General features: G+C 34.8%; 1 protein-coding gene across 1 annotated transcript; it reads right to left on the bottom strand.

The window, feature by feature from the left end:
* Positions 1–662: 662 nt before the first annotated feature.
* Positions 663–27984, bottom strand: LOC148945596 (uncharacterized). Its single transcript, XM_089098775.1, has 4 exons — positions 27925–27984; positions 14177–14299; positions 3361–3484; positions 663–811 (listed from the first exon to the last, which is right to left on the bottom strand). The coding sequence occupies exons 1-4, from the start codon at positions 27964–27966 to the stop codon at positions 678–680; spliced, it is 423 nt and encodes a 140-aa protein (XP_088954901.1). The 5' UTR covers positions 27967–27984; the 3' UTR covers positions 663–677.

Here is a 27984-nt window from a genome sequence, read left to right as displayed (position 1 = left end):
AAATATGCCCCTCTTAGGAAATAATTGATGAAAATGAATATTATTATAAAGAAATTTAGACATAAGATGAAAACAAGAAAAAATATACTGAAATAAATAACTGAAATGAAATGAAATAAAACTAAATAGAGATGTGGTTTGCCATTTTAAGCAAACCACATCTCGGTTCATTTTTAGAGCTCGTGGCCCTATTTTTTCTCCTGTGTTATTGAGGTACTCCTGAACCAGAAAATTCAGGATAGAAGCCTTAGGCAACTGGGAAATTAGTTTTAAGCTGAATTTTGGCCAACTTGCTAAGTTTCTGAGGATAAACATGGGAGGCAGACGACGGTCTTGCGTTATCTTGATGAATGTCGATTGAATTTCGTCTTGTATTTTGGTCTGCAATTGGTGAACACAATTATTTTTAAACTAAATACGTTAGTTTAAATATATAATATATACAAGAAAATGAGGTATGTTTAAATATATTAATTTGCACCCTAAATATATTCTAAATATATAAATGAGCCTCACATTATTAAGCAGAAACAAAATCTTTATTAAATATAATTCATGTCGGCCGGACGACCGGTTACAAAAAATATGCTTCAAAAACGCAAAATTATAATATATATAATATAAATACATAAAAGAAGAGGTAAAGAATATGGCATTGGACTTTGCAGTGGGTGGCGCTAATTTCTGTTTCTTGGCTTCTCAGCCAGGAAGTAAAAGATGTAACAACATAGAATAAACAATAATATCATATAACAAATACAGAACAATCTCTCCACAATATATTGCCCAATATTGCGCCAGTTTATCCAACCTGCAAAAAAGAAGACTGAATTGTGCTATGTATTAAAATTTGTGATTTCGGTTAATTAATAAACAGACTTGAACTCAATGAAACTACGCAGGAGGGGCTTTCCTTGTAAGGGAGGGAGTGGTCTTCGATTAAATGAAGAAATTTGTAAACTATGGAAACTATGAACTAGTATGCGTAACTATAATGCGTAACTATAATGCAGATATGAGATTACACCGGATATGGAGGATGAAGCCCTGTGCATGATTCTGATTTAAATAGTTAGTATGCAAGGCTTGAATTCAGTGGACAGGTGTGATTTTAGACAGGTGTGAGTGTGATCCATTAAAAGTGTGATCCAGGTGTGATTCAGTGGACCATGATTTTGGACAGGTGTGAGTGTGATCCATTAAAAGTGTGATCCAGGTGTGATTCAGTGGGCCATGATTTTGGACAGGTGTGAGTGTGATCCATTAAAAGTGTGATCCAGGTGTGATTCAGTGGGCCATGATTTTGGACAGGTGTGAGTGTGATCCATTAAAAGTGTGATCCAGGTGTGATTCAGTGGGCCATGATTTTGGACAGGTGTGAGTGTGATCCATTAAAAGTGTGATCCAGGTGTGATTCAGTGGACCATGATTTTGGACAGGTGAGTGTGATCCATTAAAAGTGTGATCCAGATGTGATTCAGTGGGCCATGATTTTGGACAGGTGTAAGTATGATCCATTAAAAGTGTGATCCAGGTATGAGTCAGTGGGCCATGATTTTGGACAGGTGTGAGTGTGATCCATTAAAAGTGTGATCCAGATGTGATTCAGTGGACCATGATTTTAGACAGGTGTAAGTGTGATCCATTAAAAGTGTGATCCAGGTATGATTCAGTGGACCATGATTTTAGACAGGTGTGAGTATGATCCATTAAAAGTGTGATCCAGGTGTGATTCAGTGGACCATGATTTTTGACAGGTGAGTGTGATCCATTAAAAGTGTGATCCAGTTGTGATTCAGTGGACCATGATTTTGGACAGGTGTGAGTGTGATCCATTAAAAGTGTGATCCAGTTGTGATTCAGTGGACCATGATTTTAGACAGGTGTAAGTGTGATCCATTAAAAGTGTGATCCAGGTGTGATTCAGTGGACCATGATTTTGGACAGGTGTGAGTGTGATCCATTAAAAGTGTGATCCAGATGTGATTCAGTGGACCATGATTTTAGACAGGTGTGAGTGTGATCCATTAAAAGTGTGATCCAGGTATGATTCAGTGGACCATGATTTTGGACAGGTGTGAGTGTGATCCATTCAAAGTGTGATCCAGATGTGATTCAGTGGACCATGATTTTAGACAGGTGTAAGTGTGATCCATTAAAAGTGTGATCCAGGTGTGATTCAGTGGACCATGATTTTGGACAGGTGTGAGTGTGATCCATTTAAAAACCTGGTGCCTGTGAATCATTTTATTTTTTAGTAATGGAATTTCGGGAATTTCATATCAGGCAAATAGAAACAGAAAATTTATTTAGGACTTTTCTTTAAGGAGTGTGCCGTTTTAAATCTTACTTTTGAATACTAATTTTTTCAGCTGCCATTTTTGTCGAAAAAAGGACTCAGAGTCAATGCTGAAAAATTGCTTTACTTCTTATTTTAAACCAGTTCGTTCCTTACTTTAAAGACAGAAATTAGAAGAAAAAAGAACTGAATTAAATAAGAAATGGGCGAATAAAAAATTCGAACATAAAATATTTGAGCATAGTCGTTGAACCGTCATGGTGCGTGAATTTACAATTTCCGGTACGTGAATTTACGTTTTCTGTTCAACAGAAAACAGACGAAATCTAATGGAAAATGCAAAACGGTCGTCTTTTTCGCATTGGAAAAAAACAACGTAAACCAAGGTTGAATCTAGAGAAAAGGACAAGGGCGTCCGTCAATAGTGTGCCCAGCAAATATTTTAGATCGAAAAAAAATTGGGTTTCTTTTTTGTTTATTTTTTGTTAAAAGTTATTAATTTAATTAAGGAATAAAGTAAAAAGTATTGTTTGAATTTACACAGGGTCATGAGGATGAGAAGCATGTATTATTATTATTTATTTCTAACCCACACTGTACAGAGGTACAATACGTGGAGTATCACGAGGAAAAACACATAAAATGCAACACAAAGCAATATATAAATCAAAGATTACCAGTTACAGAGTAACACATAATAATTTAAAAGAAACTAAAACAAAAAAAACATGAAAGGAGGGGGAAAAGAGGAAGAGAGAAAAAAAACTCACAACTTGCAGAATCTAATAAGCAATAATATGAAGAAATATGGACACAAGCTGTCATTATTATTATCATTTTTTTATTTTTACTCACTCTTTACAATGTAAAAGTATGCGTAATGTAAATGAAGGAAGAGACAAGGAGGATGAAGAAAAGATGAAAAATATACGAAACAAAGCGAACTACAAATCAAATTGAAGTAATATACTGAATTATTATCTTCTAAATTTTGCGGATACACCCAAGTTATTTTCTGTTATAATTTTTTTCAAAACGAACTGAAATAAGAGCATTTGTACCTTCTGAAAAAAAAGTAGAACCATTTGCAGAGGTGTCTTCAGTTGAATTTGTCGATTCCTGACTTTCCATTGGTACGTTTAAGAGCATGCTCTGATGAGCTTGGTTGCCACGAATTCTTGATATCTATTCAAAATACATTTTTGAATCAAAACATACATTTTTAAAAACACTTCTTTTCTGAACTTATTAATGTCCATATATAAACAATTATATATATATTTACATATTAATTATATTATATATATATATATATATATATATATATATATATATATATATATATATATATATATATATATATATATATATATATATATATATATATATATATATATATATATATATATATTCTTCGGGAACGGATATACATATTCTGAAGCAATCGTGTGTCCTGTGGCTTTGTTTGTATTTCTTGGCCTCACCTTTCACATAGATTCGGTACCAAGATCTAGAAACACAATTTAATCCCCCTCCCCTACCCTCCTGATTCTGATCTGGACTCTTGAATCCTTTCCCGTTGAATTATTTACCTATGATAAGGCTCTGTCATAGTTCATCAGTCCGATAAATAAAAGTTCAAATAGGGATAAATCTTTTTAAAAGACATTGATAAATCATAGGCAGCGCAAAAGCGCTGCCTAAGTAATGAACGATGTTGGCATAATGTATTATTTATTTGTTCAGACAGGCACTTTGTATCGAAGGAGTTGTCGTAGAAATTTAAAAAGTGCTCATTCAGTTGCAAATTGAAAGGACTAGCGCCATTTTAATAGTCGAAAGTGATTGGAGGGCAACTAACATCCCTCCGACGTCCCCCTCGTCCCTACGAGTCCCCATTTTGTTAAACACAGTTCAAGGGTTTGGAAAATTATGTATTTGAGGATGACAATCCTCCCCCTCCACAGTCCTTAAGGGCAGGGGCTTTAGTTTATACCCTCGGGACGTATAAGGCTTCTATGAAAAGTGTTTTCGTATGAACTTCAAAAGGGCTGATTTAACTGGAAATTGAGAGAGCTAGTACCCTTATTAGTAGTCAAAGGGGATCGGAGGGTGAATGTTCCCCCCTCCTCCCCATGCCCATCATTTCCCCTAGCACATCTGATCAAGATTTTGACACAGCCTTTTTGTTTAACGTAGTTGAAAGATCTGGAAATTATGTCTATGAGGATAACACCCCCCCCCACAGCCCTCAGGACAAGGGTTGTAAATTATGCCCTTGGGGCATATAAATTTTCTTATAGAATGTGTTTTTCTAGAAACTTCAGAAAGGGCTCATTTGATTAGAAATTGAAAGGGCGGGTGCCCTTTTCAATAGTCAAAAGGGATTGGAGAGAAACTAACCCTCGTTCCACGCCCAGCATTTCAACAAACACATCCAATCGAAATTTTGAAACGTAGTTGAAAGGTTCGGAAATCATGTCATTGAGGATGAAACTCCCCTCCCCCAAAGTTCTCAAGGGCAAAGAATGTAATTTATGCCTTGGGGGCATACAAGGTTTTTATAGAAAGTGCTGTCGTAGAAACTTCAAAAAAGGCTCTTTTGATTGGAAAGTGAAAGGAATAGTGCCCTTATTAATAGTCGAAGGTGATCAGAGGGCGAATGCCCTCCCCTTTCCCCACGCCCATCATTTCCCCAAACACTTCTAATGAACATTTTGATATAGCCTTTTTTTGACGTAGTTGAAAGGTCTGGAACTTAGGTCTTTGAGTTTGACATCCCTCCCCCCACAGCCCTCAGGGCTAGGGTTGTAAGTTATGCCCTTAGGATATATAAGGTTTTTATAGAAAGCTTAGTCGTAGAAACTTCATAAAAGGTTCATTCGATTGGAAACTGAAAGTGCTAATGCCCTTTTCAATAGTCGAAAGTGATTGGTGAGTAACTAACCCCCTCCCACGTCCACTATTTTTCCAAACACTTCCAATCAAAATTTTTAAGTAGCCATTTTTGTCCAAATGTTTGAAAGGTCAGGAAGTTATGTCTTTGAGGATAACAAATCTCCTCAGGGCAAGAGTTGTAAGTTATACCCTGGGGATGCATAAGGTTTTTATAGAAGGCGTGGTCATATAAACTTCGGAGGGGGCTCATTGGATTGATAATGAAAAGTCCAAGTGCTATTTTTAAGAGTTAAAGTGATTGGAGAGCAGCTACCCCCCCCCCCCCACAAACATACACGTTGTATTGTCCCGTAACGTATCTAATAGAAATTTTGATATAGCCATTTTATTAAAAACAGTCTAATATCATATAACAAGGGTTTTGGGGTTGTAACAAACCCCAGAGTCTAGGGGCAAGGGTTGTAAGTTATGCCCACTTTTTTTTTAAGGTTTTTATGGAAGGGATGGATATATATATATATATATATATATATATATATATATATATATATATATATATATATATATATATATATATATATATACTCGGCAAGTGGCATTCGGGCTTCTATATATGAATTCTCACTGTCGCTTGTCTTCTAAACGCAGACAATTTGAGCTTTTTCTTCGCGTCATGACATCCAAATGGACCTTAAATTAGAAATAGTTCCTTTGTAATTTTACATTTTTTGAATCTTTAACTTTTGCCTCGGCTTGGCTTTTGCCATTATTAATTTTAAAAGAATTCCGAAAAAGAAGTTTTCTAAAGAAAAGTAAAGGCCATATTAACCTTAAGGTCAGCAGAAACCTACAATTACTCAAACTCAAAACGACCAAAAATAACCATTAAAGAATAAATGAAACCCAAACCGAATAGATATTAAATAAACAATAATAGCAAAAAAATACAATAGGTAGTAATATAAATGAATAAATAAAATTTAGAATGAGTAAAGCTTAAATTGAATATGCAAATGAAGCCTAAAACGAACAAAAATATTTTGCTATTGAAGTATAAACGAAACACAAAACCAACAGAATTTAAATAAACAATCATTTCAAACAAACATAGGTATTTCTGGTCTTTTTGAGTAACTGTAGGTTTCTATTTCTTCTGATCTTAAGTATAATGTGGCCTTCAATTTTCTTTAGAAAATTTCTTTTTTGGAAACTATTTCTAAATTAATTTCTGTTCGTTCTCGATTGCCATTGTTTCAAGTTTTTCAAATTCCCTATTTCAAAAAAAAAAATTATTCCAAAATAAAGACTGTTCTTAGTTCTTTTGGTAAGAACTAATAAAATTATACTGAATATTTTATATACAATGATATTAATTGCTAAAAGCTCAATATCTCAAGATTTTGTTTCACCCAGGGCCGGATTTAAAGCTTTGACGCTTCTAGGCCCCAGCGTTTTACCGCTCCGTTTAAGGACAACTCAAGATTATATTTCTTTGCAATTTCCATTTTATTTTCAATATTGTAATAAGTACAAAAGAGAATATTTGTAATATAATTCGTTTTAATAAAGAGCCAAATACGCAGTAGGCCTTATGCTTTTACCGTTAGGGAAACGGGCAGTAGCCAAACTCTTGTTTGTAGTGAAGAATATAGATGATGTCTTGAACAGTCTTGGAAAGAGCTAATAAAATTATTAGGATTTTTGGAATAAAATATCGTTAATAAGTTCTTTTGGTTGGGGGGGCATGGAGGGAGGACCAGGGGTTAGCTCCCCTGATTTTGGGGGAAAAATAATGATACTAAGCTGTTATTTGTTTTTTTCTTTTTTTTGGGGGGGGGCGGGATCTGGGCATGGCTGGAGGGCCAGGGGTCAGCTTCCTTGACTTATCTTTGATATTTTGGGGGGCAGGGAGGGGTATTGGGCTATGGAGGACCAGGGCTCAGCTCCCATTACTTTTGGAATAAAATATTGTTAACAAGTTGTTTTTTTTTTTGGGGGGGGGGGGGGTCAGGGCATGGATGGACAGGGGTGAGTTGACATAATTTTGGAATTAAATATCTTTATCAAGTTTTTTTCTGGGGGGGGGCATGCAGAGACGGCCAGGGGTCAGCTCGCTTAAATTTTGGAGTAAAATATCGTTCATAAGTATTTTGAGTGAGGTGGGGTGTTTGGTCTATCTGACCTTTGAACTATTTTCCAAGATCCTCGCATAAGAGATGTGTATTCCCTCCTCCCCCCAGGACATAATATATAACACTTGCCCCAGGGCTCTGGGGGTTATTTTAACCCTGGAGTTTTTGTTATCGGATCTTTTGACTTTATTTAACAAAATGGTTATCTCCAAAATTCGATCGGATGGCTTTGGGGTAAAAAGGCAGGAGGGCTAGCAGCCCTCCTGTACCTTTTGACTCTTAAAAAGGGAACTAGAACTTTCAATTTCCAATCGAATGAGCTCCTGACGAAGTTATACGATCATTCCTTACATAAGAACCTTATATGCCCTCGGTGCATAATTTACAATGCTTGCCCCAGAGTCATAAGATTACTTTGGGCTTCTAAAGGGAATTATAACTTTAAATTTCTAGTCATTTGAGCCCCCTTCGAATTTCATCACTTCCATAAAAACCTTATATGCCTCCAGGCATAATTTGAAACCATTCCCCCAGTCTCTGAGGGGGGGGGGGCTATTTTGACCCCAAAGTTTATGTTATCTGATTGTTTGAGTATTAAAAAAATTACTCTCTAAAAATTTTGAATGAATGTGCTTGGAGAAAAGAGGGTGTATGTGAAGGGGGGGGGGGCGGGTAGATGCCCTCAGCTCACTTTTCAATCTTAAAAAGGTAAATAAAACTTTCAATTTCCAAAGAAATGAGCCACCTCTGAAGTTTATGCGACCACCCCTTACATAAAAACCTTATATGCCCCTGGTGCATAACTTACAACACTTGTCTATTGGCTCTGGGGGGGGGGGTTGTGTCAAACCTAGAGTTTTTGCTATTTTAGCTTTAAACTGTTTTGAACAAAATAGCTCGTCGTCCCTCAACTATTGTGACATTCGGCAGAAATTTTGCGAAATCGGCCGAAATTTCGCAAAATTCTTGATTTCTGCAGAAAATTCGGTATAAATCAGGTAGCGATTCGGTAAAATTTACGAAGATCGCCCCCCGAATAAAAAGAGCCTCGGGACGCCTCTTCCCCAAGGTATAACTTACACCACCTACCCCTGGGTCCAGGGGGTTTTCTCCACCCCGGATATTTTTTTTTATCTAAATCTTGAACTAAGATTGAAATTTTATAGGATACATTTTGGGAAAAAAAGGATTCAGGGCCATTTGTCCTCCAATCACTTTTGACTCCTAAAAAGGGCACTACAACTTCCGATTTCCAATCGAATGAGCCCCCTGCAAAGTTTATAAGACCGTCCCTTCCATATGAAGTGCCATGATGGCCTTGGGGTTGATGGGGGGGAGGTTAGTTGCCGTTGCATCACATTCGACCCTCAGCACAAATCACTCTAACGTATTTATCTGGTTTACCAAACAAGGATAAGACCTTCGCCAAAGCTCTTCTATCAACAGAATCGAGCACTTGCTCATAATCGATAAAACTGAAGACTAAAGGTTTGAGAAGTACCTTAGTTTGAAACTAAGGCACTTCTCAATTATTAATCTAAGAGTGAAAATTTGGTCGACACATCTTCTAAATTTTCTAAAACCACACTGTTCTTTTCTAAAACCCCATTGTTACAGCACCTCCGTAAAACTCCACGGAGAGGAAAAACTCTCCTGAACTTAGATATTAGATTATGCTGATGATATAAGCATCCTAAATGAAAGTCTAAACAAAATGAATAAGCTTTTAGAGGTTTTGCAAGTTCAGGGTGATATAATAGGTTTAGAAATATTTGTTAAGAAGACTCAGTTACTAAGACTAGGAATAAGTGAAGATGGAAAGGTGACGCTGGGTAATAAAAAGATTTGTAAAGACGGTGGGAGCAGTGAAGATGTTAAAAGTAGAATAGCCAAGGCTCATGGTGTTTTTTCACAGTTAAAAAAAAGTTTGGAGGAATAGGAAGATATGTCTGCGAACCAAGATTAGAATATTAGAAGCTACAGTCATAACAGCGGTCAAATAGGGCTCTGAAGCATGGGCGCTCCGAAAAGTAGATGAAGATTTGCCTGATTTTTTTCAGAGAAATTGGCTACGGATTGTTCTGGGTACCCGGCTTCCTGACCGTATTTCGAGCAGTAGGCCGTGCGAAAAATGTTGTTCAACCCCCTTTCCTAGGGCTATAATGAGAGAAAGATTGAGATGGGTAGGGCACGTTCTTCGGATGAAGGATGACAGATTGTCAGTGATTGTCCTTTTTGGCCAACCATCTGGGGCTAAATGGAAAACAGGTCGTCCGCGGTTGGGGTGGGAGGATGTCGTAAAGAAAGATTTAAAGGGAATGGGAACTTCCTGGGGGTGCAAAGAGGTAGGCTTTGAATAGATTGGGACGGATAAGGAGCATGCGTAGCTGTTTTGGCCTCAGGTGGCTTGATACTGTGGTGAGTTGTTAGTAGCAGTAGTAAATCTTATCCCCTTTCACATACAGTGGTTGAATTAGGGTTGTCCTAAAATCGCTTTGTACTTCCTCTTGCTCAAAAATTATATTCATACCCATCAGTAACTTATTTATAACCCGAGACACCATATTTAAGAAACTCATTTTCCACAGTATCAGCACTTGGGGCCATATTTTTTTTTTAATCCTTGTAGTATTAAAAAAAAAGAAGTTTTTTTCAACTGAAATTAAGGAGCAACATTAAAACTTAAAACAAACTGAAATTATTACGTATATGAAGGGGATTACTCCCTCCTCGACACCTCGCTCTTTCGGCTAAAGTTTAAATTTTGTCCAAATTCTTTAAAAGCGACTCCTGAAACATAAGGGTCGTTTAATTGGAACAATAAGTAACTTTTTTTAAAGTACCATAATCTTTTTATTTAGTATGTTTTTATTTCGTAACAAATATTATACATGGGGCATAAATACTAAAACTATAAATAACAAATATTATTATTATTATTTTATTACCCACTATTAAGCATACAAAATGTTGTAGATGGAGTACAAAAAAAGAAAGAAAATTTACCTCAAAATATCCAAAGAAAACTCAACTACAGAAAAACAAAATTAAGAACATTACTACGACAAAAAAAAATTTTAAAATTTAAGTTATTACGACGCATAACAAAGTGTGGCTTAGTTCAAATACCTTTGCAAATCGAGCACGGCGATTCAGTACAGCTATCAGCGGGTCGGCTATACCATACTTCAGTGATATTTTCGAATTCCTCATCCAAATTGGAAGACGAAGCAGATGCTTGCTATATCTGTAGAAAGTAGACCGAATACTGCGGGGATCAGACGAAGCAAATATTTTCCAAAACGGAGAGGCTAGGGCTAGCACATGTGGCAAAACAAAAACGTTATACACCCTTGCGAGTATAAAACGGTTAAAGTGGTGCTTCATTGAAACGCGAATTTCATAAGCTCTGCGTGTCTTTACAGCAAACACCGAAACAAGGCAATCGCGAGTTTTATTTTAAGATCACTACATATTGGAAGGCCGAGGTACATAATCTTAGACGAAGAAATAATCATATAAGCTCCGAGAATAGCATCAACTGGTACACTATCTTTAACGCGGCTATTGTATACGAGAACTTCACTCTTCTGGGGATTAAAAGAAAGACCTATGTTACCGTATCTTACTCAGAACACGGAAAGTCTCTTCGATGCCTACAAGTGTTCTACTCTGGTTCAAAATGTCGTCGGCATTATCGATCAGCGAAACATTGAGACATATAAGGATACATGTAGACTGGACCGGTTCTTGGAATGAAATAATACTATTATTGAATAGCGGTGGCGAAGTAGGTGCCCCTTGGCGTATTCCCTTCTCTATTGGTGTAAGACTAGAAGATATAGCTGAAGCATTAACAAACGGTACATTTAGACGCACTTTTAATTTACACGCACTATTCCTCAGTGCGCATAGAATAGACTTATCCATCCACGCCACGCTTCCAAGCAAACAACAATATCTGAGGGTGCACACTGGAGTCGAACGCGCGGTTGAAATCGTGACCGGCAAAATACAGTGTATCATTTGAATCATCGGCGTGAATCAACAAATTAGCAATCATACGTATAATACGCGGCTTCTCTACTCATGTTCTTTTTGGAACCAAATTGATTATCTGTCGTGTTATATGTAGCCCTAAGGCTATTTACAACAATTAATTCAAATAATTTGCACAGTACAGGCGCGACAGTTATTGGACGGTAAGAAGAACACTGCCCCCCGTCTTTTCCCTTTTTTTAGTACAGGAGTAATTACACCCGTGCAGAAAGAGTCTGGAACAATCCCAGCATTAAAAATCATTTGGTACAGGAGAAAAAAGTGCTCAACAAGCTTCTGACTTCCCGCTTGCAGATGCAATCCACACAGGTTATCCACTCCCCTCGACAACTTCTTCTTCAGTTTCGAGAATGCCTTACTGACTGACAAATTAGACACAATAAAACCAACTTCCCGTTCACATTCCGCAAGACTGGCATCGAGCTCAATAGAAAATTTATGTTCCAGATCAGCATTAGGCGATGAAAACTCGTGCGCATATATTTAACCCACCCACTCTCACTGGGTGATTTTTCTCCCAGTTGAATGATTTTTTTTTCATCAGTTGAAACATCAACTGATTTTTTAAGTTTCTTCTGTTTTAGGAATATCCACATGCGATTGGGGTCTTGCATTACAGATTTACTATCAAATTCAATAATCAGAGCACGATGTGAAGCGAGGGTTTTTGCGAATCTTCGCTTAGTATATAATCGGATGGAGTTCGCTATACGATGACGTGGTATGCCGTTATCTATCCACATGTGCAACCAGAATTTCGCGTCCGCACACGCATCTATAAGATCCGAATTATCGGACCATTGGGGTATTTCCAAACCAATCCGAACATGACAAACTGGTACTGCAGCCTTTCCGGCACACTGCAGAGCATGAACTATTTCGCTACAGTATATATTGATCAGTACTTGTTTATCACTTGCTGCAAATGAAGAAGATTTATGAAGTAGATTGTAAGGGACGCGAACTCCTGCTAAAATATCGTCACATACATTCTGGTACAAGGGGAAATTATTTTTATCCCACATAACTTTCTGATGCCATTTTCTTCCACTGGGCAGATCAGGGTGGGATTTCGAAGATGTATTAGGTAGGGAAACATAACACACTGGTAAGTGATCAGATGCGGTGATAGATGTATCCACATATGACTGGCAAAGGGGAACTGGTTGATGGGAACCCATTATAAAATAAAGAGATGAAGTTGCTCCAGAGTTATGCACATACGTGAAATCGAGATCATTCTCCATTATGTTTAGACCAGAGCATACAGTCAAGAGTAGTTGGGATCTAGGGCCCTCCGGATTAATCAAATCACAGTTCATATCTCCGGCAACAATGTATAACAAATCTTGGGTGTGACAATTGGCAATAGCGTTTGTAAATTTCCGACAAGCACTATCGAACTTGGAATCTGATCTAGATGATTTGTAGTCCATAGGCATATAAACTGAGAAGATTATTGTCCGTTCAATCTTGATCGCAAGAAAATTATCGGATACGATGAAAACTTACGCGCGTAAAGACTTTGAAGCAAGGATTGCGATAACACCTGAGGGCCGGCCTCTGTCCCTCGATTTCGCACCAGCAGCAAAAAGATCGATTGAATCACCGATATTTAAAAGTTCAGTCCCTTCTTTTGTCAAGAAATGTTCCTGGAGACATATATTGTTATAGTCATAACTGCGAATAAGGTTTTCGAGGATTGGCAGTTTGTTGATTACATTTCCATTAATGTTCCAAGTAATCAAACTTAATTTGCGATTCATTTCTTAACTTCAACTAACTTTTGCGCTTCCGGACAGCTTCCAATATAAACTATGGGCCAATTTTAAAACTTAAAGACCGTTTCCCAGGGGTTGTGAGGGGTCATGTTATCTCTAAAGGCATAGTTATTGGGCCTTTTAACTATGCTGAACAAAATAGGTATCCCAAAATATTGATCGCACGATTTTGGGAAAAAAGCGGCGTGGGAGACGGCTTTGTTGCCCCAAATATTTTTGGTCACTTCAAAAGGGCGCTAGAATTTTTAACTTCCGTTCGAATCAGGCCTCTCCCGATGTTTTAGGACCGCTGGGTCGATACAATCACCCCTGGGGAAAAAAACAAATAACCACGCATCTGTGATGTTTCTTCTGGCAAATGAAATATAAAAAAACAAGTTTTTCAACTAAAAATAAGGAGCAACATTAAAACTTAAAAAGAAAAGAGATTATTGCGTATATGAGGGTGGTTGCTACTACTCAAAACCTTGCTCTTTACGTTAAGGTTTGAATTTTTTCCCAATTCTTTAAGAATGACTCCTGAGTCACGGGTTGGTTAATTAGAATAATAAAGAACATTTTTATAAGTACTAAAAACTTTAGGGTAAAGAGCAAGGTGTTGAGGAGGAGCGACCCCCCTCATATACGTAATAATTTAAATCCCCGCGGAGGGGGCCTACTTACCATCCAGTTTTTTTGGTCTCTTAAAAAGGGCACTACAACCTTTAATTTCCGATCGAATGAACCCTCTCATGATATTCTAGGACCACATGAAAATACAAACCCAGAAAACTTTGAACAATTTATAATTTTTCAAAAGCGGTCCATGAAACATCTTTGAGATATCCCGCCCAAAATCTGTATAGTTTAAAATTTGCAAAAATCAAACGACATGAGCGGATTTTAAACAATGCTAAATTACGGCATAGGACATCCCAGCCACCCCCCCCCCTCCCCCCCAAAAAAATTGTTGAAATGATGGAAAAAATTTACAGAATTCTAAACTGACTATAAAAAAGAAAACTTACCCCCATTCGAATGTGATAATAGATAAAGGAAATAAACAGTAAAAGAGCTGCCAGAAGACAATACAAGCCAACAAGAATACAAGCCGACAAGAAGACAATGCACACCAACGAGACAGTCCCTTCCTGCAAAAACAAAAGGAAATTATAACAAGTGGGAGAGAAAGTGTACATTGTCCTACCTACATGCTGGGAGCCATAACGAAGATCCCTCTAAAGGTCGTGAGAACTTCCTTCTGGTGAAATTCGGTGCAAAACAGCTTGAGATACGAGCCTAATATTAAGAACCTAAATATGTGCCCGGTGCCCTGAAGTTCAAGCACCCTACCCTACAAAATACACCCAAATTCGGGAAAGATCTCACGAAGATCCACAAGAAGGGAAAGATCTCAAATCGTTGAAAGAAAGAATAGTTGTGCTGTCATTGGTGCCCTACTGAAACCGAATGATATTACACACAGGGTTGCCACCCTGACCTGGAAGAATTTACTAAATCGGAGAGGAAAAATTTACTAGATCGCATCTGTTTTTACTAAATGGTAAAAAAATTTTTTTGCGCGTGCACCATCAAGCATCGATTTTTACTATAGGAGCATAATGAATTTCCTTTTTTCTTCTTTTTTTCTCCTTTTCTTTTTGCTTTTTTTCTCCTTTCTTCTTTTCTTTCGTTTTCATAGTATGATTGAAAATTCCGGAAACCTATAAGTTCAAAAATCTTTGTTTTGATAAATATATATATATATATATATATATATATATATATATATATATATATATATATATATATATATATATATATATATATTATATATATATATATATATATATATATATATATATATATATATATATATATATATATATATATATATATATATATATATATATATATATATATATATATATATATATATATATATATATATATATATATATATATATATATATAGTGGAGTATATATATTACTCCACTTTTTTATAATTGTTAATGGGTCAAAAATAAATTATTATTGTTATTATTATTAATTATTATATATATATATATATATATATATATATATATATATATATATATATATATATATATATATATATATATATATATATATAGTGGAGTATATATATTACTCCACTTTTTTATAATTGTTAATGGGTCAAAAATAAATTATTATTGTTATTATTATTAATTATTATACATATATATATATATATATATATATATATATATATATATATATATATATATATATATATATATATATATATATATATATATATATATATATATATATAATGTTACATTTCTACTTACTTTTAATTTCTTTCAACGTGCTCCTTTTTTCTCAATAAAAGTGTTTAAACTGAGGAGATTCACCTAATCACCTTGGGTGGTTGGCTTTTGTTTTGATTCCAATAGATTCCCGATCATCACAAATCCAAGTGTCATTATAGCTTCATTTTTATTTGGTAAGATTTGATACACAGAAAGCTAGTTTTATCGACCTTTAGACGCCAGAAGTGAAGTGTCTGTTTATGAAAATAGGTGACTACTTGTCTGTCTCTGAGATAGACAAGCAAAATTGTAAATTGTAAAACAGACAAGCCAAAATTGTAAACTGTCATATGTTCACGATGATTTTTTTCCCTGAATTCATGGAAAATAAAAAAAGGTTTGTTAACTATAAACCATGACTTTTCACTAGTTTTCACTTGATTTTGGGCATTTTATTAGATACTCTAAATTTACTATATTTTTTTTAACTAGATCTAGTAAAATCCTACTGACGGTGGCAACCCTGTTACACATCTTTTCTTTTGTGCTTATTACAACATTGTGCGCTGACAACAATTGCGCTGTAATGGTGCCCTACTGAAAACATATTACACATATTATATTAGACATTTTTTTTCTTTTGCGCTTATTACAGCATTAAAAATACAATGAAAATTGCAGTGAAATAAATCTTGAGCTGACCAGCTTTCAGCCGTCAGTATCACTATATATCAAATATCCAGTTTCATTTTTTAGTTCTTACTAAGGACTGTTTAAGACGCGTATAGTTATCAGTAAAGTACAATCGTGCAGTGGGTTTTATACCTTGACAGGAAATAGACAGTAGCCAAATTCTTGTTTGTAGTGATTTTTTGTTCGTTTTAAGGTTGATTTGCATATTCAATTGCATATTGTTTGTTCATTTAGGTTATTACCTGTTGTATGTTTGTTTTCTGAGATTGTTTATTTAATTTCATATTAAATGAGATGAGAGATGAGATGACTTTTATTTTCAACTAATAATTACATCGTACTTAACTGGCACTTACGACATTTTTTGAATAACATTATCAACAAACGTAGAAATGGTAAGAACATATGACGTTTTATTAAGCCACTATTGTGGCTTGAGCGATAGTTTATCTGCTGTAACTAAATAGTTTATTTAGTACTGTGAGCCATTTGAAGACAATTGGAAACTAAAATTGATTCAAAGATTTATAGCCGGCCATGCCCACAGGACTTGCAAGCGAACAGGCAACTGAGATTTCTAATTAAAAACGGGCAAAGAATAGATAAATCCGTACTTGTGCATTATATTGTGCAACTATGATGACTCCTTAACCAAGAAGTGCAACTATGGCAATCAGATGTGGATAAATCTTCGAGTCTTACTTTGTATATAGAAGTAAAAGAGAATTTTGGACAGGAGTTTTACTTTAAGCTGGGATTGCCCATTAAACATCTGAGGATTTGGGTTCATATCCGAGCTAATTGTCTTCCAGTTTATTGTAAGGTTGTAAGGAAAAAGAGGGAAGGTCTGGAGGCTGGGTCTAGTTGCTTGAGATGTGGGGAGAATGAATATGGGTTGGGCCATTTCTTCCTCCGGTGTAAGCAGCTTTCTCATTTAAGGGGATCAAAGGGGCTCCTTCATGGGTTAATGAGGTCTAGGTCCCCCCGTTATATTTTGGCAGTAAGAAATTTTGTATTGAAGGAAAGGATGTCAAATGGAGTGTAATTTTTCTTTAGTATTTGTCTTTTTTGTATATGGCTTTAAAATAAATTTTGTTTAGCTATAATGTGGTTTCCCAACAAACCGAAGGTAATTGTCTGGTATTGACAGCGTCAAAACTGGGTACTGTCTCATCTCGAGTGTGTTTTTTATACTGCACAAGTACCGATACATTTTTTGGTATTTCTATTGATATCAAAATTCCATTTTTTTTAGTATTGCTTACTATTGAGCCGCGTCGCTCCTTACTTACAGTTCGTTTCTACGAACTGTTTGATGATGGTTTCAGCCACAAGTTGCATAGAATTTCCATCCATAAATAACAACAATAACTCTCTTTTTGCACCCGAAATTCGGCAGCACAAACATTAATAAGGACTTATTTATTCATTGCAAATCTTGACAATCGATAGTATATTCAAATTTTGTCCGAAATTTAAATTTAAATCTAACATTCTAATTCAGAAAAACAGGAAAAGTAGGTCAGTACTAATCGATTTACAGTTATTGACATATAGATTTCAACATGAATAAGAGAAGCACTTAAGGGGTCGATGACCCAGATTATATTTTTGTTAGACTTTTGGCATAATTTGAGAACAATCAGAAATTAAATTAAAAAAAAACTGCTTTTCTCTATTGAAAGCAAGGAGCAGTCTTTTAACCTAAGATTAACAGAAATTATAATTTCTTATCTAGGGGACTGTCTCCTCCTTAAGTCTTTGCTCTTTACTTTAAAACTTGACTTAAGTCCAATTTTTTTAAGAACTTTTACTAACACAAAAGAACCATTGAATTGGAAAACGAGGGTTTTTCAAAACACTAAAAAACTTTATCTTAATCCATGGAGATTATCTTAATCCACGTGGATAAAAACTTTATCCACGGAGAGGGTCATTTCCTCCCTATATAGAAAATAATTTCAGTTTATTTTTTTTGTTTAAAAAATTATTGTTTTCAGTTGAAAAAATTTATTTTGTTTAATTTATCAATTTTAAAACAAGATATACTGCTGTGATAATGGCTGCACAGAACTGGCTATGGCTACTCAATTATGACCACTGTTGCTTCTTTTTATTGCTATCTTTGATAGGGAGGGGGCAATTCTTCCTAGATATTTTTACCATCCTTATCCTTATATTTTGAAATGGACCTCTCTTTGAAATACATCTTTTTCGGCATTTTAACCGGATCCCCCAATAGATTTATAAAATACACTTCACTCCCTCCCTACTTTATATCAGTGTGTGTAAAATCAAGCAGTTCACCTGTCTTTATTTCGAGATTTGCAGTTATAATAATCAAGATAGAAGCGTTAAAATATACCAAACATAATTTCAGAATAATAAAAATGGGTATGGCTATTAAAATAGAAACTAAAAGAAATGAAATACAAAAAAAAAAAACTGAATATGAGGTGAGATCCGAAAACTATAGCTACCGACATGTAAAGTATTTTCATGTAAAGTCAATTATATACTCTTTTTTTGTTTAGTCTCTGATTTTTTCAGCTAAACTGTTGAAACTAGGCCAAAAAAAATTTAAAAAAATAAGAACTAAAATGGACTTGTCCATAATTATACACATAATTAAATAATTATATATGACTGGGAATTTAAAGCCAGACACCCATAGAAATCCCGATTTTATGAATTTTAGGCACTTTTTCAGATTATTACATAGAAATAATTTTATTTTCTGCCCCGATGGACAAAAAAGGAGTGTAGTGAACAAAAAATTGCACTAAAACTTATTACTTGTTTTGGAATAATAATAAACACTTTCTTTTTGTCTATCCTAACAGTAAAGGAAAAACAATAAAAGACATTAAAAAGAAATTCATTTAGGCTATTGTCTGTTGTATGTTCATTAGCTGAGATTGTTTATTTAATTTCTTATTAAATAGTTTATTTAGATTATTTAGTGTCGTAAGCTATTTGAAAGCAATTGGAAACCAAAAATGATTCAAAGATTTATAGCCGACCATGCCCGACGGACTTGCAAACGAGTAGGCAACTGGGATTTCTAATTAAAAAACGGGCAAAGGATAGATAAATCCGTACTTGTGTATTATATAAAACACACTCGAGAAGTGAAGTTTGTTTAATGCTAATGAATAAAATATGATGAAAATAAAATATTTTAGTAACAAAATTGTGAAAACTACCACAAAGATTTATGGAAGGGGAACCGCCCAGAGCGCATTATAGTAATAATAATCTGTATTTAAAAGCCTTTTACAGCCATATACAAAAAAGACAAATACTAAACAAAAATTACACTCCAATTGACATCCTCCCCTTCAATACAAAATTTTTACCGCCACAATATAACGGGGGTCCTAGACCTCATTAACCAACGAAGTAGCCTATCTTCCCCATCCTGGATAATTTATCCCCTTAAATGAGAAAGCTGCTTACACCGGAGAAGGAAATGGCCCAACCCATAATCATTCCCCCCACATCTCAAGCAACTACACCCGGGCTCCGGAAATTCCTTCATTTTCCTTACAACCTTACCATAAATTGGAAGACAATTAGCTCGAACCTGAATCCAGATCCCCAGACATTTAATGGACAATCCCTGCTTAAAATAAAACTCATATCCAAAATTTTCTTTTACTTCTCTATACAAAGTAAGCCTCGGAGAATTATCCACAGCTGATTGCTATAGTTGCACTTCTTGGTCTTCAAGTCTTGCACTAAATTCCTTGAAGAACTTTTCATGGTCTTCTGGCCCTTTTCCTTTCTCTCACGAACTTGAAAATCTATTATCATCTAATATGCTTTTGATTTGTGCTGTCCATGATGTTTTGTTACACTGAAGGAGAAGATCTTCATATGCTGTTCGGGCAAGTCTAGTCTGGGGAAGCTTGAGGAGTCTTAACCAAAATTTGATGATTTGGGCGTATCTTTTCAATTTCAGGTTAAATATACCAAGATCACCTTTTAATACTAACGTATGTGTTGTATTCTGTAAGCCAAAAACTCGTTTATAATGTTGAAGTTGAAGGGTTTCTATTTGCTTCCCCGGCTAATACCTCCATGATTCTGATTCGTAATATAGGATAGGTACAATTTTAGTTTTAAATATATGTTTGTGGAGGCTCAGTTGTCTTATTTCTGATGTTAGTATGCTTCTGTATATGTCAAATAATTCATTTCTTCCTTTCTGTGCGATTGTTGTAACATGACTCGTCAATTTTCCATTTCGGCAAAGGTTGAAACCTAAGTATCTGGCTTTTTCCACAACTTCCAGCATTTTTCCATTCAATAAAAATTTTATTGCTATTCCAAGAGTTTTTTGCTAAAAATCAGGATTTGGGATTTCGTGACATTCGCCTCTAGTTTCTTCTCTTGCAAATATTTTTCAAGGAGATTCAAAAGAGTTTTAAATCATTCTTTTTCTTTGCCAGTAATATAGTGTCGTCTGCATAGTAGCATTTACATATTTAGATTTCCCAGTCGGAGGGTAGGTGCCCATCTTTGTCGGAAATAAAGAAAAATATAATAGCAAATAATTTTGGGGAAAGTGTACTTCCTTGGCGCACGTCCTTTTTCGAGATATTCCCTTCCTAGCAACTTTCACAAAACTTTTATTCTATGAATACATAGATAATAGAATTTTTCTAAAAGGGATTGGTAGGTCTAAATCTAATAAAAATATTAAACAATAAAACACGATCTACACTATCAAATGCTGATTTCAAACCAATTAAAGCCACACATAACGATCCTTTGCCTTTACAATATTCTTCTACAAGAGCATTAATAATAAAACGGTATCAATCGTAGGATAAGCTGGCCTGAACCCATGTTGTTCTTCTTGCAAGATTTTTTTCTCTTCTATCCGCATTCCCAGCCTATTTATAATTTTTTCTAGAACTTTTCCAGCACTGTTTAGTAGGCTTATTGGTCTATAGTTATTATGTGTAGCGGGATTATCTTTCTTATAAAGTGGGAAAATAAGCGAGGTTTTCCAGGTCATTGGCCACTCCTTTAAAATTATTAAACAAAAAAAAACAAGTTTTTTAAACTGAAAGTAAGGAACGGCGTTAAAACTTAAAACGTACAGAAATTATTCTCTATATGAAAGGGTGCTGTCCCCTCCTCAACGCCTCGCTCTTTACGCTAAAGTTTTTTTTATTGTTTAACAAAAATAAGAGTTGTGAGAAAGTCAAAATTTAGCGTAAAGAGTGAGGCGTTGAGGAGGGGACAGTCCCTTTCATATACAGAATAATTTCTGTTCGTTTTAAGTTTTAACGTCGTTCCTTACTTTCAGTTAAAAAAAAACTTGTTTTTTTTTGTTTAATTTTTGAACGTTTTTGAATTAATGCAGGTTTTGATTTTGGCTAACCATACATGAATAATTAAAAAAAAATGAATATTAATTTTACTTTTATTTGGTTAAATGGCTTTCTCGAAACCTGTTTAATTTTATCTACGAACGTTTTTATTAGTAATAAATATATGTAACTTACGAATTAACTTACGTAACGAACCTCTATATTCTTACATTTTTAATATGTATATTAGAGGATTCGTCCCCTAGTCAATATCCTGCTCTTTAAGCTAAAGTTCGAATTTTGTTCCAATTCTTTAAAAATGACCGCTTAATCACAAATTCCGTTAATTAGAATAAATAGCTCTTATGAAAGTACTAAATAATCTTTGGCTTAAAGAGCGATATATTGACTAGGGGATGAACCCAATCATATAAGTAATGTTTTCTGTCGTTTTAAGTTTTTATGTTGCTCCTTACTTTCAGTTAAAAATCTTGTTTTTTTTATATATAATTTATGATCTTTTTTTTAAAAATGCTGGGAAATCCGGCGCCCCCTTCATAGCAATGTCCCTTCTCCCATTAAAAATTACTTCATGGTAAGATCCTCCCACATAACCCCCGACCCACTCCCCCCCCCCCTACTACCAGAAAAAATCCCCCCTGAAAACGTCTGTATACTTCCCAAAAACCAATACTATATGTTAACATTGGGTAAAGTTCATAAATTTCAGCCCTCCCCCGGGGGACTTTGGGGGATTAAGTTATCCTAAAAGACATAGTTATCATATTTTCGATCATGCTGAACAAAATGGCTATCTCAAAATTTTGATCGGGTGACTTTGCGAAAAAAATGAGCGTGCGAGGGGGCCTAGTTACCCTCCATTTTTTGGTCACTTAAAAAGGGCACTATAACCTTTAATTTCCGTTCGAATGAGCCCACCCACGATATTCTAGGACCACTGGGTCAATACGATCACCCCTGAGAAAAAAAACAAAAACAAATAAACACGCATCCGTGATCTTTCTTCTGGCAAAAAATGCAAAATTCCATTTTTGTAAATAGGAGCTTGAAACCTCTACAGTAGAATTCTCTGATACGCTGAATATGATGGTGTGATTTTCATTGAGGTTCTATAACTTTTATGGGGTCTTTCACCCTTTTTTCGAAAATCAGCAAAATTTTCTCAGGCACGTAACTTTTGAAAGGTAGGAGTAAACTTGATGAAACTTATATATTTCAAACCAACATTAAAATTTGGTTCTTTTGATGCGTTAATTGATACCAAAATTCCGTTTTCTACAGTTTCGGTTACCATTGAGCCGGGTCGCTCCTTACTTACAGTTCGTTACCACGAACTGTTTGATGAGGCTAAATAATCAGGCCAAAAAATGTAAAAGAACAGTTCTGAAAAAAGTTCTAAAAGGTAAAAGAACAATTCATTAAATACGTAACCTAACCAACATATAAACTAAATACTTAATTCAAGTGTAGCTATAATGTAGTTTCCCAACGAACCGAAGGTAATTGTCTGGTATAGACAGCGTCAAAACCGGGTATTATCTCATCGTCGTGATACAAGTTCTAGAGTGTTTTATATACTACACAAGTACCGATACATTTTTTGGTATGTCTATTGATACCGAAATTCCATTTTTTTTAGTTTTTGTTATTATTGAACCACGTCGCTCCTTACTTACAGTTTGTTACCACAAACTGTTTGATGATGGTTTCAGCCACATAGATGATCATAAGTCACATAGAATTTCCATTCATAAATAACAATAATACCTCTCTTTTTCCACCTGAAATTCTGCAGTAGAAATTTTATTAAAGACTTATTGAACAAAAATACTATTCATTGCAAATCTTGACAGTATATTCAAATTTCGCCATAAATTTAAATTCTAACATTCTAACATAATAATCTAACATTCTAATTCAGAAAAACAGGAAAAGTAGGGTGGTACTAATCGATTTACAATCATCGACATACACATTTCAACATGAATAAAACAAGCGTTTAGATGGAGCTGATGGCCCAGATTATATTTTGCTTTGACCTTGGGAAGGGTCTGTAAATCAGTATTTAAATTTAAAAAAACTGATTTTTTCTATTGAAAGTAAGGAGCAGCTTTTAAACCTAAGATGAACAGAAACTATTCTTTATATAGAGGGGGCTGTCTCCTTCTCAAGTCTTTGCTCTTTACTTTGGAATTTGACTTTTTTCCATTTTTTTAAGAAATTTTACTAACACAAAAGAGCCTAAAAATTGGAAGAAGGATTTTCAAAACACTAAAAAACTTTAGCTTAATGAGTGGGGAGCTTAGGAGTGGTCAATTCCCCCCTATGTACAGAATAATTTCAGTTCATTTTAAGTTTTAAAGCTGGTCCCTATATTTAGTTGAATTTTTTATTTGTTTAAACACATTTCACCCCACGGAAAAAAAGGGTCAATGTTTCAATGCTCTCTGTGTCTTCCTCTTAATGGGCTGTAAAGCTTAGAGAAAAACGTTTTTGGAAGGTAATGAAAAAAAATGTCAAGTAAAGTAAAAGTATATATAATTAGAAAAAGTAAAGTAATTACAAAAATACACAAAACCATAGTCTACTTATGAAAGATAAGATAGGAACTCATAGCTTTCAGTTATATTGAGCACCGAGGGGTTGGATGGACTATATTTAACAATTCTCAAACAGTTCGTGGTAACGAACTGTAATTAAGGACCGACCCAGCTCAATAGTAACCGAAAATCTAAAAAACGGAATTTTGATACCGATAGAAACTTCAAAACAATCAGATTTTAATGCTGATTTCAAATATATAAGTTTCATCGAGTTTGGTTTTACCCATCAAAAGTTAAGTGCGTGAGAAAATTTACCTTATTTTAGAAAAAAGAGAGAACCTAACAGTAGAAGTTTCAAGCTCCTATCTGCAAAAATGTGGAATTTTATATTTTTTGCTAGAAGAAAGATCACGGATGCGTGTTCATTTGGTTTTTTTCCCGGGGGTGATTGTATCGACCCAGTGGTCCTAGAATATCACGGGAGGGCTCATTCAAACAAAAATTAAAAGTTATAGTGCCCTTTTTAAGTGACCAAAAAAATGGAGGGCAAGTAGGCCCCCTCCCACGCTCATTTTTTCCCAAAGTCACCCGATCAAAATTTTGAGATAGCTATTTTTTACAGCATAGTCGAAAAATATAATAACGATTTTTTTTAGAATGACTTATCCCCCACAGTCCCCGGGGGAAAGGACATTGCTATGAAGGAGGCATCGGATTTCCCAGCATTATTTAAAAAACAACATTAAATTAAATATAAGAAAATCAGGTAACATCAAAACTTAAAACGAACAGAAATTATTACATATATGATTTGGTTTTGCCCCTTACTCAATACCTCGCTCTTTACGTAAAGTTTTTTTTAGTTCTTTCATAAGAGCTATTTATTCTAATCAACGGCCTTTGTGATTAAGGGGTCATTCTTAAAGAATTGGAACAAAATTTGAACTTAAGCTCAAAAAGCGAGGTATTGAATAGGGGACTAAAGGGGGCGAGCCCCCTAATATACGTAATAAAAATATACAAATATAGAAGTTTGCTACGTAAGCTAATTCGTAAGTTACATATATTTATTACTAATAAAAACGTTCGTAAATAAAATTTAACAACTTTCGGGACAGCCATTTAGCAAAAAAAAGTAAAATTAATATACAAATTTGTCTTAATTATTCGTATTCGGTGAGCCAAAATCAAAAACTGCATTAATTCAGAAACGTTCAGAAATTATATAAAAAAAAACAAGTTTTTAACTGAAAGTAAGGAAGGACATTAAAACTTAAAACGAACAAAAAATATTCCGTCTATGAAAGGGACTGTCCCTTCGTCGATGCCTGGCTTTTTACGCTAAAGTTTGAGCCTTTCTCACAACTCTATATTTTAAAACAATAAAAAACATTAGCGTAAAAAGTGAGACATGGAGGAGGGGACAGCCACTTTCATTTACGGAACAATTTCTGTTCGTTTTAAGTTTTATTGTCGCTCCTTACTTTCAGTTAAAAAAAAATGTTTTTTATTTAATAGCGTTCTTGAACAAAAAAAACATTAAAAAAACAAGTAAGAATTTCTAGTATTGGGTGGTACTGAAAAAGGCTGTAAGTGTTGAACATTACTGATTAATAATTTGATTTAATTAATTATGTCAATGCAGTCGCTCCTGGTAAAAAAAAAGCAATAATGAAACGCCAAAAAGCATGCACCCGTTCTGGAAAAAAATAGGTAGGCTATTATACATTTTTTGATTATGGTGGCTTCAGATATCGGCTCAAAGAAACTCTGGCCTGCTCAACTTGACGGCGTATTTTCATCGGAATTACCCCATTTTTAAGTTGTTTTCCTTCTTTTTCTATAATTATACGAACTTTTCTATACACTAAGAACTTGGGATGTTTACTTCAAACCCGAAACAAATGCATATTAGGAATAAAAAGCTGGTTCTTTGATTATTTACTTATTAATAATATTTACTTGCTAAACTGAGTAATTACTTTAAAGTCCCCTATTTCCAGCGGGCAAGGCCCCCAATCTCCCTTATGGGCATCCATAGAAGTATACGGAATTTCTTTGGGGACATATTTTGCGGGAGGAATTCCACGAAGACGAGAGTTTGCCGGGACAATTTTTGAGGGATGAATTTCTATGAGGTGGGATGTAAGAAGTTTTTCTTTCCTACCAAGGTTTGAAAAAGTTTAGACATTAAATCTAAAAAAAATGAAAGTTTTATTTCAGTTCAAAGTAAAGGGGAATAATAAAACTTTAAACAAGAAGGACATCTTCCGAATATGAGGGGGCTGTTCTTTTTTTTAACCCTTGCTCTTTACGCCAAAGTTTGAATTTTTTCATCATTCTTTAAGAAAGATTGTTCAAAATAAGGACCGTTAAGTTTTCTATGAGATATAGTTTCTATATATACAGATAGTTTCTTCTATGAGATATAGTTTCTATAAGAAGTTTAAGGCTTGAATGAGATATATATTCAGGGGTGTCGTTTGGGGGCGGCAAGGGGGGGAGGGCATTTGCCTCCCCCAATAATGCGAAGAAAAAATTATTATACATTCCATGCCCTTTGACTGGACCTTTGATCCGGATATAGACCTCTCTTGCCCCCCCCCCCCAATAAAAATGCTGGAGATTCGCCCCTGTATATATTTCTATAGAACTTTAAGAACAAAGAACGTAAATGAGGGACAGTCCCCTCACTTGGAGAATAATTTCTGTTTGTTTAAAGTTTTAATGCCGCTTATTGTTTTCAGTTGAAAAAACTTTATTTTGGTTAATTAGTCAATTTTAAAACAAGGATGTACTGCTGTGATAATGGCTGCACGGAACTGACTATGGCTACTGAATTATGACCACTGTTTCTTCTTTTATTACTACCTCTGTTAGGGAGGGGGGCTATTCTTGCTAGATGTTTTTGCCATTCTTCGCCTTATATTTTGAAAATTACCTGTTTTGCACTTCTCTTTGAAATATTATTTTTTGGCATTTTCACTGGACCCCCAAAAGATTTATAAAATACATTTCACTCCCTCCCTACTTTATATCTGTGTGGGTAAAATCAAGCAGGTCACCTTCCTCTATTTCGAGATTTGTAGCTGTAATAATCAAGATAGAAGCGTTAAAATATACGAAGAATAATTCCAGAAGAGAAAAAAAATGGGAATGGCTATTAAAATAGAAACTAAAAGAAATGAAATACAAAAAAAGCTGAATATGAGGTGAGATCCGAAGCTACCGACATGTAATATATTTTCATGTAAAGTCAATTCTTTACTCTTTCTTTTGTTGAATCTCTATTTTTTTCAGCTAAATTGTTGAAAGTAGGCCATAAAAGTTCTAAAAAGAAGAACTAAAATGTTGAAAAAATGAATAGTTATACCATCAATAAAGCTGTCTTTTATACCGGGCAGAGATGACTTGGGCCTGTATTTGTGAGGGCCGATGGCCCAAGCCTATCGACGAAAAGCTGTATCTTTTTACAAAAAGTATGAACGTGCGACAGCATGAAAGTTTAAAGGTACTTGTGTTTTATATGAAACACACTCGAAAATTTCGATCGCATGAGACAAGAAACTGGTCAAGCAACTTCTTTATACTAGACACTTTGCTTTAGATCAGTTGGAAAATACATTATAGCTATATTTTTTAAAGTACTTAGTTGGTATTTTGGTTAGGTTAGAATAGGTTTGTTTAGGTTACGTATTTAATATATGCTCGACTTTACCCCCCCCCCCCCTCAAATGTGCAAATATATAGCCCAAATTTGTTTCTAAACTATTACATTTTCATCATAATTTTGCTTTATTTCATTAGCATTAACCAAACTTCACTTCTCGAGTGTGTATCATGTAAAACACTAGTACCGTTTTTTCTTTGGTTCGTCTTTAAAAGCAAAAAACTTACCAATAGATTTATTACTAATAGCTCCCAATTCATAGACTCCATTTCAATTATAGAACTAGG

Source organism: Artemia sp. Qi Xiang Cuo, chromosome 13 (assembly GCF_049724085.1).
Source record: "Artemia sp. Qi Xiang Cuo chromosome 13, ASM4972408v1, whole genome shotgun sequence".
Lineage (NCBI taxonomy): Eukaryota > Metazoa > Arthropoda > Branchiopoda > Anostraca > Artemiidae > Artemia > Artemia sp. Qi Xiang Cuo.
This window is presented reverse-complemented; position numbering and strand designations above follow the sequence as displayed.

Excerpts from the sequence above, each read along its gene's own strand:
- LOC148945596 (XM_089098775.1), bottom strand. The coding sequence starts at position 27,966 with ATGGAGTCTATGAATTGGGAGCTATTAGTAATAAATCTATTG. Across the intron at positions 3,485-14,176 it reads ATTATCACATTCGAATGGGG|ATATCAAGAATTCGTGGCAA; the intron begins GTAAGTTTTCTT and ends TATTTTGAATAG. Across the intron at positions 812-3,360 it reads TTCTACTTTTTTTTCAGAAG|GTTGGATAAACTGGCGCAAT; the intron begins GTACAAATGCTC and ends TCTTTTTTGCAG.